At 49.6% G+C, this 12,487-nt stretch overlaps 1 protein-coding gene across 2 annotated transcripts in view; it reads right to left on the bottom strand.

Annotated features, from left to right (window-relative positions):
* The window catches only part of LOC149870926 (alcohol dehydrogenase 1-like), a 34,781-nt gene that overhangs the window by 7,084 nt on the left and 15,210 nt on the right, over positions 1 to 12,487 (bottom strand). The window contains exons 1-3 of one of the 2 annotated variants that reach the window (XM_090031849.1): positions 5,685 to 5,838; positions 2,795 to 2,896; positions 1,805 to 1,946 (exon numbers count right to left, since the gene is read on the bottom strand). In XM_090031849.1, coding sequence (XP_089887975.1) covers positions 1,805 to 1,946; positions 2,795 to 2,896; positions 5,685 to 5,702 — 262 coding nt within the window. In that variant the 5' untranslated portion in view covers positions 5,703 to 5,838. Of the gene's footprint in view, positions 1 to 1,804; positions 1,947 to 2,794; positions 2,897 to 5,684; positions 5,839 to 12,487 lie in introns of those variants that run through there. The other variant, XM_090031850.1, reaches the window with a different exon arrangement.

The following is a 12,487-nucleotide window of genomic DNA, read 5'->3' on the forward strand; positions in this document are numbered from 1 at the left end:
CAGGAGAACACCAGTCTGCTTAATGATTACTTTGCATTGGCTTTTTACCAGCCCAAAGGGACTAGCCTGCCTAACATGATGCAGGATGACTAGGGTAAGGATGATTATATGCCCACTATTGGCATGGATCTTGTAAAGGAGCATCTTGAGAGGCTGGACCCCCACAGATCAGCTGGTCCAGATAGATTGCACCCAAGAGTGCCAAAGGAACTGACAGACATCATCGCGTGGCCTCTGGCAAGGATATTCAACAATTCGTGGCGCTCAGGTGAAGTACCTGAAGATTGGTAGAGGGCCAACATAGGGCCTATCTTCAGGAAAGGGAGGAAAGAAGATCCGGGAAACTACAGGGCATTTGGTTTGACCTCAACCCCTTGGAAGATCTTGGAAAACATTGTCAAAGACACCATCCCTGACAGACTAACAGAAAGCAACATTCAGCGGGATAGCCAGCATGGGTTTGTTGCAGGTACATCTTGTCTTTCCAATCTCAATTCCTTCTATGACTACGTGACACCTGGGCAAAAGGGAAGAGGTTGATGTCACATATTTGGACTTTAAAAAAGGCCTTGACTTGCTGTCCCATGATGTCCTCATGGAAAAATTGGCCAACTGCAGCCTTGACTACTCCACAGTCCTATGGCTGGGGAACTGGCTCCGAGGCTGGACCCAGAACCCAGAGAGTGGTAGTTGATGTAACTGAATCAACATGGCACACGGTGACTAGTGGTGTCCCCCAAAGCTCTGTTCTTGGACCTGTACTGTTTAATGTCTTCCTAAATGATCTGGACACTGGTGTCAAGAGCAGACTGGCTAGGTTAGCTGACGACACCAAACTTTGGGGAAGAGTGTTCACACTTGATGATAGACTAGTGATCCAGACCAACCTTGATAGGCTTGCAGGATGGGCGGATGAAAACCTGATGGCATTCAATACGGAGAAATGCCAGGTGCTACACACTGTGGGAAAAAAACCCTGCATCTCACTTATAGGCTCGGCAATACTACGCTCACTAGCACCAGACCAAAAGAGACTTCAGGGTCATGACTGACCACAAGATGAACATGTGCCACCAATGCAATACCACAGCTGTGAACTATGGGACTCCTCAGCCTGGAGAAACGCAGGCTCAAAGGGTGACTTGGTGGCTGCCTACAGGTACCTATGGGGTGTGCATCAGGATCTGGGGGAATACCTGTTCACCAGGGCACCCCAAGGGATGACAAGGTCCAATGGTCACAAACTCCTGCAGGACCGTTTTAGACTGGACATAGGGAAAAACTTCTTTACTGTCTGAGCTCCCAAGGCCTGGAATAGACTCCCCCCAGAGGTGGTGCAAGCACCTGCTCTGGACTCTTTTAACAAGCATTTGGATACTTATCTTGCTGGGATCCATTGACCCTAGCTGACTTCCTGCCCCTTGGGCAGGGGGATGCAAATCTATGAAAACTATGAAATTCAAAAGCGTACCACTGCCCTCTTCTGAGCACTGACACGCATTGTGTCATTTATACAAATTAATGTAATGCAGCGTCGGGCGCTTCAGGCTGCATGCTCCACAGACTCAATTAATCGAGTCTGCTCTAATACACTGGATTTCCGGTGTGTTGGAGCAGACAAAGGTACATGTATAAATGCGCTAGGTCATTTTACAACTATATATAGGCCACACAGCAATGGCCTCCCACAGCTCTCACTGACTTCAGCAGTGAACAATCAAATACTAAATCTATGATGCCCATGAACATTCTGGGACCCTAAACCACTAAACCATTATGAATGGTGAATCCTGTTTCTCCATACCTGGTTTCACACAAGTCACTCCTTCTCCAATGCTCTCCACAATCCCAGCTCCTTCATGGCCAGGAATAACTGGGTAATCTATGTCGGGAAAAGAACCTTTCAGAACATGATCGTCTGTCCCACAGATTCCTGTAGCCACTATCTGTATGGAAACAGAAAGGAGAGATCAGCCCTGGGGAATGTACACAGGCTTCCATTTATCCATACTCATCAGAGTAGTTTTTTGTTTTGCTACTTGATTCTAGGTCACAGTTTTGTTATCCAGTTTAAAAATTGGTCTGTGGCAATAGTATAAATAGTGGTGTGTGAGGGTGACACCAGCTCTCAGCACTGATATGAGTGGGATGACAGAATGACACCTCTAGGGAGCCCACAGTGCCATGGCTGGTGCTGTTCGCAGCACGCTGCACCAACCTGTTTGGGGAGTGGTGTGGCAGCAGCAGCCTCTGTGTGAGGAGATAAGCATCTGGCATCCTTCCCAGCACTCCAGTGCTTGGTATCCCCTCTCTCCACCTCCCCTCCTTTCCCACCCACGGCACCAACATTTCTAATTCTACCTCTGGTCCATGGACCAGGACCTCTCTCTGTCTGCCTATATTTAATAGCTTCCATCAATTTAATTCACCTTATATTCAGTGCTGCTTAAGAGGACCACAAGCTCACTTTTAGGATACCTCCAGTTTTTAGTGTTCTGGGAATCAAGCATCCCAAGGGTGAATACATAAAATAACACCACTAACAACTACCAGGAATCAAAGGAAAAAAAGCTATACAGTTCATTGCTAGGTAACATAATTCCATAACCTAATGGCGAAGTTGCTTTCAAATTTAGTCTTAGCATCAGACAAAGTAGGTTGTTGCTTTGAAAGCTCATGTCTCCATGAACTATTTAGTCTCTAAGGTTCCACCCTGCGTTCTGCCTCTCAGTTCAGGTAGAATAAAGAATAGTGCAGAGAGCCATAGGGGACCTTTCAGGGAAGAGAGTCTTACCTTAACACGAACTTCATGAGCCCTTGGTGGGGCGACCTCTACCTCCTCAACTGAGAGGCGTTTGCCCACTTCCCAGGCAACAGCTGCCCTGCATTTTATAACCTGTTAAAAAAGTTTCAGTTAGAGTTGTACAGGAATTTTTGCCTTTGATATTCTATTTTCATTTTCACAAGTCTCTAGAAAATAGAGGGAAAATCTTCATCTTCACCCTTATCCCTTGACATTGGTGAAAAGAGCCAGAGTGGTAGAAACTGGGCTTGAAAGTCCCACAGATGATGAGAAGAATATTTTTCTAGAATAGGTACCATTAAGTCAGCCACAAGGCTGCCTTATGAAAGCCTCTTCTAAAGCCATGCTGTAGTGAGGGGTGGTAGGGTAGGTGGAGGGCAGAGCTGCAGCACTGCATGCATGCATGCATAGGGCACCAAAAGAGGCTGCCATGGTTTAGACAGGCACCAAAGTCTGTGTAATTTGGTCCAGGGCAGACCAAGATCATAATGGTGATTTAGAATTTAGAGCTACCTTATCTCTCAACTTCCTTTAGGATGAGGGTCTAAGGAGATGCAGCAATTACAATTTCCTCTCACATGAGAAACCTCCAAGGGTGAAAGTTGGCTTATTTCTTACTGGAGCTGAACGACGGAGCATGGGCCAGGATGATCTTCTGGTTAAGGCACTGGACTAAATAAATATGAGGTTAGATTACTGGGTTGAAAGCACCCAAAAGAGAGAGCCAACAAAAGTTCCCTGCACAGCCTTGAGCAAGCCACCTTGTCTGCCTGTGCCTCTGTGCCCTTCACGTGCCAAATAGGGAAGACTTTCTCCCCTAGGTCTAGGGCGGTGATTCTCAACCAGGGTGTTGTGGTATGCCGGGATGACCTGAAGATCCTTTCAAGGCCACACAATGTTAGCACTGTTAGGTGTACAAATATGATTCACAAGACAAACCCAAAGATTTCCAATAAGAATCCATAGGGTTAAAAATATTCTGCTCCATTGTAGGCTTTCTGAGTTCTCTGCAACAGCTCTACTGCACTTTTCTGTAGTCACTAACCAAGTGCAAATTACGAGACGGCATTTTCCATCTCTTTTCTGAACCACTGCTCTGAACTGCAGTGCTATAATGGAGATAGCGTGGTTAGTACACAGAACAGTTACCTTGATCAAAGAAGTCCTGTGTTTACACCACCCGGGGCACATAGTTATGTTGTTATGTGTGAATGATGAAAGGGTCAAATACACATCCTGCGCCAATTCTAAGCTCTGACTGCTTTGTATAGAGTGAAAACAAGCTCCTGACATTTCCACAGACAACCAGCCACCTCCACACAAAAGGAGGAGCATGCTACAACAGTACGCTGCTCTCTCTCAGACCGTGTCTCTGCCATAAGATTTCTATCGCTGACCTGAAGTGTGGCTCAGAAAACAAAAATTGCAGATACTATTTTATTAACAATGCAGTGAATATACTCTCCACTTAGCAGCAGAGATAGCCAAATGTTAACTGTCAGAAGCAGGGAAATGTGTGGGATGCTGGAGCAGAACACTGCTCCTCCTCAAAGAAGCTTTTGGAGAACAGGGAGAATTATAATGTGAGGGTCAGAGATTGCCAATGCTGAAAAAAAATATATAAAATGCTTTCCAGGAAGTTATAACTGAAGGATTTCTAAATGGTGGGGCTAGAAGCCAGTTAATGTTCAAATGCAGCCAGGCAAGGCTGCCTGACTCTGTTTCTTGTTTCGGTTCATTTCCCTAAAGAAAAATATGTAGGTTACTTTTCTGTTTTACCTTACTTCCCTGTCTGCACATTGACATGTACGCCCCTGAGCCATAGCCTACTGCTGGGAGGTTCTGGTCATAGCCTGTGACAAAGATATTGGGATAGGGCGGGTGGGGGGGTGGGATATTTTTTATTGAACCGACTGAATAGTTGGGAGGGATTTTAGTCCAGAGAATGTTGTGCTTGCCAGACTGACTAAAAATCTCTCCCTGCTCTTGTGGCTGGTCCAATAAATGATATCACTCCTCAAAAGATCATTGCCTCATACGTTTCTGGGAATGTCATGACTACAACATCATTCCAGCCCTCCCCAAACCTCCACAATGTTTATAATCAAACCTTCAGAGAGTTTGAGCACCTCGGAAACACTCTCCATACAAAAGGACTTTAACATATTTTGCCTTCACCCAGCTGTTCCTTGCAGTCTGAAGAAGAGGAGGCTAGGCAGTTAAACCAGCATTTACTGTAGCTGCCTATTTGCATTTCTTTTGTGACCCGAGGGATTTCATTTGAATAAGAACCACAAGAAGCCTGCCCAGATAGGAAATCTTTGAACAAACTGAGAAAACAAAAGAGCTGCCCTGGGGCCAGAAGTGCAAGGCCTCCTGACCCTGCAGAGAGCCCCCCCCCCGCAACTTCCAAATGAGCCTGGAGTTGGTTCCTTGTTCCCGTTTCCTTTTTCAAAACCCATCTTTATACAATCAAAGATTGTTAGTAATGAATCACACATGTTACAGGGTTAGAATCTCATAAAACACACATATTTACTAATAACGTAAAACAGTATCATGTATCAAGCACACAGATTAGGGTGGGATTATGGGGCAAAATCCTTCTCGGGTCCCCCCAAACTGCACATCTCCACGGCCGGGGAGCACTTCTGAATAAGTATGAGTAGGGCGCTGCCTGAGCCCAAGCTCAGTTTTCATGTGTGTGGCTGCCAACTGACAGCCCCCACAGATTACCTTTGAAAAAGAAAGCAGGAACCAACAAGGAGCCAACTTCAGCCTCAGGCTTTGCTATCCTGAGGGCCCCTCCGCAGAAGAGCTCGCACGCCTATGCCCGTGGTCTGCACAAGGGACTGCCTGAAATGCAAGAAGTGAGCCTTACTTTTCCAGATGTGTCCATACTCCCAGGGCACTGCAAACACAGCCCTGCCTGCTGCAAGCGGACTCTGAGCCACCTTTTGCTACAGATTTTCCGCTACAGCAAAACCCGGGAGCTGACAGCCCCTCTCTCAAGCAATGGCAGCTGGGAGATGTAGTCCAGCCCTCTCTGGAGCAGGGAAATCAAACAAGCAGGGAAACTTTGATCCCAGAGACGGAGGGCGCCAGTGTGACCCCTGGAGTGCCCAGAGGGTCTGAGGTTGTCATATTTTTTTTATGTTTCCTCCTTCTTTCCCAAAAAACCTCAGTTATGGGTTTTTTGTTTTTTTTCCCCCTCCAGCTTTTTTTGGTTTGTGCAGGAGTGACCAGTGAGTTGCAATGACCAGATTTCTTTAGGTTCCCAGTTTAAGACAAAAAACAAGAAAAGAAAAGACAGAAAAGCAGGATTTGACTTCAGACCAGTTGGCAAAATAACATGCCTTTGGAAGCAGGCATGTTCACAGAGGTACAGAAGGTTTTTTTTCCCTTTTAATGAGGAGTAAGATTCCCACAATCTAGGCTAAGGTATGGAAGCACCCCCTATCTCCTGCTGTTGTTGTGGGTTTTTCATATCAGCTGTCAAGCAAGCCCTTGGTCAGTCTTTTCACCTGATATGATTTTCTCTGCTACCCTCTTTTGAGGTGCTTGGAGATTTGTCAGGAGGACGTAACTGCTTTATGTCACACACCAGAGGTGGGCTGGGGTGAAACGCACTAATAATAACCATGTGTTGAACGGCAGAAGTCCACCTGTTGCCAGATGCCTCCTTTCATGGGCGACTGGTGCTGCCTTAGTTGCGGGGGGCATCTCGCTGCCTGGGGGGACTCCTGTGGCTGATCACTGCAGCTGATCGCTGCAGTCGCTTCTGAGAATTGCTGTGGCCACTTCTGGGAGCGGCTGCAGCAATTGGCCAGCACTTGCAGGGGGGGCACCAGTGCTCCTGCCTGCCCCCTGCCCATTTCCTAAGCGGCGAGTCAGGGGGTGCACCAGCGCTCTCAGGGGGTACATGTGGACCCCTGTGTACTTCCTATGCGCCGCCCCTGCCTCCTTCTACCTTAGACTGCTCAGTTACAGGACACTAACACCTTTGCACCACCTGAAAGAGAAGGGTGGGCCTTTATTTCATGCCCCCTCCTGGAAGATTCTTCTTTATAGCAGATTTTCCTTATAACACGCTGTTTAGTATTAGTGCCTAGGAAGACATTGCAGCAGAAAGCAGCTCATAAAGGACTCTGCTATGGGCTGTCAGCTTTATGTCACCAGGATAGCATCAAGGTAGTGGGATGATACAGTTGCAGAAAATCTTGTTTTGAGCAGGGGGTTGGACTAGATGACCTCCTGAGGTCCCTTCCAACTCTCATTTTCTATGATTCTGTGATTCTAAAGGTATAGTTTGAAGACTGGCGTGTTCCCCCAGTATGGGAGTTAAATGCAGTAGTGATGAAGGTATAACTCATCAGCTACTGATCAAATCACCCTGTGTGGCCTGCATGATGTCTTGTACTATGAATACTTCCACCTGAGAGAGATTATCTTGAACAGAGTAACTCATGTCAAGTCGCAGTGAACACAAGACCTGTGTTGACAAGGAGAAGCATCAGCCACCTGCAAACTTCTTTGAGCAATACAGTGTTTTACTGATATATTTACAATGTTATAGAGTAATTTGGAAGCCGACCAGTGCCCCAATCATTATAATAAAAAAATTCTAAATACTTATATATTTTGGTGTTTGAAATACCTATGTATTTTGGGCTCCCCCTGCCCCCTTTGTTCACCAGGATGCAGGTCCAGCTGCAACTGTCCCTGCCACTGCTTTGTGGCACTGAGCAGCCCTGATATGCCAATGCCCCTCAATCCCAGGCCTCAGCCCCTGCCTACCCCCCCACTTGCTGTCCACCTTCTGCCCCAAGCTTCTCATCTGCACACCCCTCCCCCGCCCCTCACCAGCCCTGACAATTCTCCCTGCAGCTCCCCTCTCAGCCTGGGCAGTGTCACCCACACTTCCCTACCCTGTGGGCTATCCCTGCAGACCTTACCTCAGCCCTAGCAGTGTGATCTGCACCTGATCCGCAGGGTCCCCCTCAGTCCTGCCAGTGCCCCTCATTCCCAATGCGCATCACCCTGTTGCTCTAGCCCTGCCGGAGGGGACCCCCAGCTATCCCCCGCCCCCAGTCCCCCAGCGTGTGGGGCAGGGGAGTGCTTTCCAGAGCTTGGCCTGTGCCCCAGTGGTGCAGGGCTGGTCCGGGCTTGGCAGAGCTTGGTCCCTGATTGCCTGGATTGGCCTTGCGCCATTCGGGCTTTGTGCCAAGATCTGGTGTGCCTGGGCCAACCCTGTGCCATCAGGGGCCTTGATGGTGCAGGGCAGTTTGGGCTTATCAAAGCTCAGCCCCTGGTCTCCATGGCACAGAGACAGTCCCCAAGCCCTGGCCCTCCAACCCCCACGTAGACTTACCCAGAGCCTGTAAGGCCTGGTTTAAATTGTGGCACAGCTTGTGGCACAGTGGCTCCTTTAATCTTGGAGTCGCCCCTGTTCACCCCCTTGTTCCTGACTGGTGGAGGGGCCCATCAGCCCTACCGCACACCGCTCGCTCCTGATGCCTAGAAGGTGAAAACGATGCATTTAAACATGCTGTGGTTTTTGTGTGCCATCTGGTCAGCAGCAAGCAGTGGGAGACAAAAACTGTGGTATATTTAAAACCATGGTTTTCACCTCCTGGCCATCAGGGCTAAGTACAGACATTCAAAAAGCCTGAGCCTGAATTGATTCAATCTTTGCAGGTTAGTCTAACCTGGCTAGGCTGAATCAGTTTGTAACCATACAGACATCCCCTCTGGACTGAGAAGAAGCAGCCACATGCCTGCAGTGCCTCAGGCTAGAAGCTGGGGGGCGCTAGAGAAGTGCTCCCTTCCCTTCGGTCATGGCTGGAAGGCTGGAGGGAGCTGAGCTGAAGGGGGGCATGGCCAGGCCCTGGCAGGCTGCTGAGTATGATTAGGGAGGGGTTTAAACCCCCGCACTGGCCTGCATAGTCCCCAGCACTGGTAGGGGTGGTACGGGTGGCATGTGCCCCACCCTGAGATTGGCCCCCGACTCAGCACAGCTCAGGATGGGGAAGTTTTTTTGCCAATGTGTTGGGGGGGGGGGGCACTAAGCCGTGGCACAGAAGTATAGGAGTGGATATGGGGCTTTTGTCCCACCCCATCAGCCCCTGGGTCTGCTCACAAATTGTGCCCTCCCAGACTTGGGAGGCACCAGTCATTCCTGGTCCCCAGCTGGGGTGTGCCTGGAGGGGGAGGAGGAAGCAGTCCTTGCCAAACATCCCCCACTCAACGCTTGAGCAGAGGGGGGTCATCGCCAGCCCCAGCCCCGAGCTGGCACACTGAGGTGAGTGGTGGGGGTGGCTTAATCCCTTTTCCCTCCCCTCTCCCCTGTCATGGACCTCAGCTGGGGACCCGTGCCAGTGGGAAGGGGAGGAAGGGAGGATTAAATCCCCTCTCCCTCCCAGCTTCACCTTGGGGGGCTGGTCCAAGGCCAGCGTCAACCCTGCTGCTTGAGCAGTGCCGGGGTGGGGGTGGAGGAAGCCTGACAGGGACTGCTATGCCCCTGCCAGGCAGACCCCAGCTGGGGTCCTGTGCTGGTAGGAGTGGGGATTAAACCCCACTCCCTCTCCTGCCTTGCCTTAGTGGCCTGGTATCTGGCCATGCCCCCTGCTGCTTGCGTGGCGAATGGGGAGGAGCATGAGGGGGCTGTTGTGCCCCTGCCAGGCAGAACTTGGTTGGGGTTCCATGCTTCTGGGAGAGGGAAGGGTTGGGGGATTAAAGCCCCCTGACCTGCCTTATCCTGCCAGCCCCGGCCAAGGCATGGCTATGCCCCCTGCTTTCCACTCGAGCAGGGAGAGAGGGAGAAAACCCAGGCAGGAGCTGCCCTCTCACCCACTCGAGTGGAGAATGGGGTGGGGGGGCAGAAGAGTTGCAGCCCCCCCTCACGCAGACCCAGGCTGGGGTCCTGTGGGCCATGGAGAGGGTTGAAACCCCCTATCGCTCCTCCACCTGAGCCTGCTGGCCCATGCCCCTGCCCTCTCCACTCCAGTGGGAGGGTGAAAGTCTGGCAGAGGCTGCTCTGCCCCCACTGGGCAGGCCAGGCTGTGTCCCCAGCTGGGTTTTCCATCCCAAACCCCTTGTCAGCCAGCCCTCACTGCTCTGGCTAGGGTACAGGCGTGAGGGGCCAACCTTGTTCTGCTCGAGCAGACAGCATAGCCCAGCTGAGCCCAGGGCTGCACAGCATCCTGGGATGCTGGAAGACTGGGATTTAATTTGAACCAGGAAGAGGTCTGGGACAAATGTTTCATAAACCAGTTTGACCTAAATTAGTTAAGTTTGATACTACATTCAACCAGGTTTATCTTAAATCAGTTTCTGCCATTTTGAAACTGGTTTATGTACACTAAACTTCTGTTCTGTTATAGGTTTAAACCAGTTTCTGATGACTTAAACTGGTTTATGTGCAACTGCTGTCACTAGCCCAGGAGCCATGGCATGTGGCTGGGCTGACAGACCCCTCTGCCAATCAGTGGTGAGGGTGGGATGCACAGGGGGAACACTAAGATTAAAGGAGCCTCTGTGCCATGAGCTGCACCATGATTTTGATGCAAAAGATTGCGGTTTGTTTCTTGGAGGCTCGCAAAGAATCTCAGACACACAGTCATTTAGCAGCACAAAAGGTGTATTTGCAAATAGGGTCAGAGCAGAGTCAAAAACTCAGATTACTCCGAACCCACCAAGGAATTTTTGCAAGCTGTATTTATCTTTTTCCTCCTGGGCACGTGCGCAGAAACAGGAACTCTTACAGCTCATTTCCGTTTCATACAAACATACATGTGGTTACATCACTACATCCATCACATGTACATTATAATTAACTACTTAAGTATGCAGGGCGGAGAGGTAAATATGTATCAGCTAATCAAGCATGCTCAGAGAATACTATAGGTCACCAAGAGTTTAAACCCCGCCCCTTTCAAGGACACAGTCAGTTGAATTCCAGCTTCTGTAATCTGCATGAGAAAGGCTAGGGAGAAGCTGGGGGAGAGTCTGTGATTTAGTATAAGAAGAGCTGTGGCAAGGCTGGCCAAGGAAAAAAGTCCTTGGCGTGTTTCTTTCTTATCAGGTGCAAGATGCAAGCTGTGCATTTCTAATAATACTCCATTTCTAACAATATTACCCCCTCAAGATGCTTTCTGCTCCCCATTTTCATTTAGGCAGATCAAGATAATTACGAGGAATTTTCTGAGTACCATGACTTTTGCTACAGTCTGCACTTTGAGTGTTAGAAGTACCTGGAAAGGGCCACTCCACCTCTCAGTCAAAGGTTCCTTTTTCCACCGCTGCACCAAGACCCAGTCTCCCGGGCAGAAGTCATGTACCGGTACGTCTAAAGGCAGACGCTGAAAGGAGGCTGCATACCTGTGAAGAGAAGACAAGACAGACCGCAAAGCAATAACGTACATATGAAGCTCGCTATTACCTAATTCAAAAGTTACATTTTCTCGCATCCCAGGGGGTAAGACTCGAGGGGGTTTGCCAAACATAATTTCATATGGGGTTAATTTAATGCCCCGTCGGGGAGTGTTTCGAATGCAAGTAAGAGCTAGCGGCAATGCTTGAGGCCACTTAAGGCGTGCTTCAATACAGATTTTGGTGAGTAGAGTCTTTAAGGTCCTATTCATGCGTTCCACTTGTCCTGAACTCTGTGGTCTCCATGGTGTGTGTAGTTTCCAAGTGATCTTGAGAGCTTGTGCGACTTCTTGAACTACCTTTCCCACAAAGTGTTGTCCTTGATCCGACTCGATGGATTCAGGCAGGGAATACCGGGGAATGATCTCCTGCAACAAATACTTCACTACTGTAGCCGCAGTGGCAGTCCTGGTGGGCCAGGCCTCGACCCAACCAGAGAGCTGGTCTACCATGACAAGTAAAAACCCGTGATGTCCGGACCGTGGGAGCTCGGCAGAATCAATCTGCCATGCTTGTCCAGGGTACGCTGCCCAGGGTCTACCTCCCATTGGCACAGGGGGTTTCCTTCAAGGGTTTACTTTCTGGCATGTGATGCACCTGGTAGCAATACGCTGAGCTTCTACATATAGCCCTGGGGCTACTGCTTGGCGGATCACTAGATCACCCATAGCCAAGCCTCCCATATGGGTTCTTGCATGGAGCTGTTGCAGCACCTCCCGAAGCAATGGCCTGGGTATCATGACCTTTCCTCCCGGTACTATCCACCACCCCTGGGAGTTCTTTTCTGCACAAGCTTTCTGTGCAAATTTATCTTCTTCAGGGGAATACTGCGGGACTAAATCCCGGACGTATGGCCATATGGCATGGGACAAGGCCTGCCTGGATACTTCCTCCGCTTCTCCACCAATAAGTGCGGCTTCCTTTGCTGCCGCATCAGCCTTTGCATTTCCAAGCTTATGCTTTTCCTCAGCAGCCTTCCCATGGGCCCGCACATGAATGACTGCTACCTCTTTAGGCTGGTGGAGTGCCTCTAGTAGCTTGATAATCTGGGGGCCGTTAGCAATTTTATTCCCAGAGGCCGTAATGAAACCCCTTTCTTTCCACAATAGTCCGTGCGCATGGACTGTAGAAAAAGCATAGCGAGAATCAGTGTATACATTAACCTGCTGGCCTGTCCCCAGCTGTAATGCTCGGGTGAGCGCAGTGAGTTCCGCGGCCTGTGCCGACCATGAGCTCGGCAATGACTCCCTCCAT

This window comes from Crocodylus siamensis, chromosome 2 (genome assembly GCF_052110815.1).
Source record: "Crocodylus siamensis isolate JL-2025a chromosome 2, ASM5211081v1, whole genome shotgun sequence".
Taxonomy (NCBI): Eukaryota; Metazoa; Chordata; order Crocodylia; family Crocodylidae; genus Crocodylus; species Crocodylus siamensis.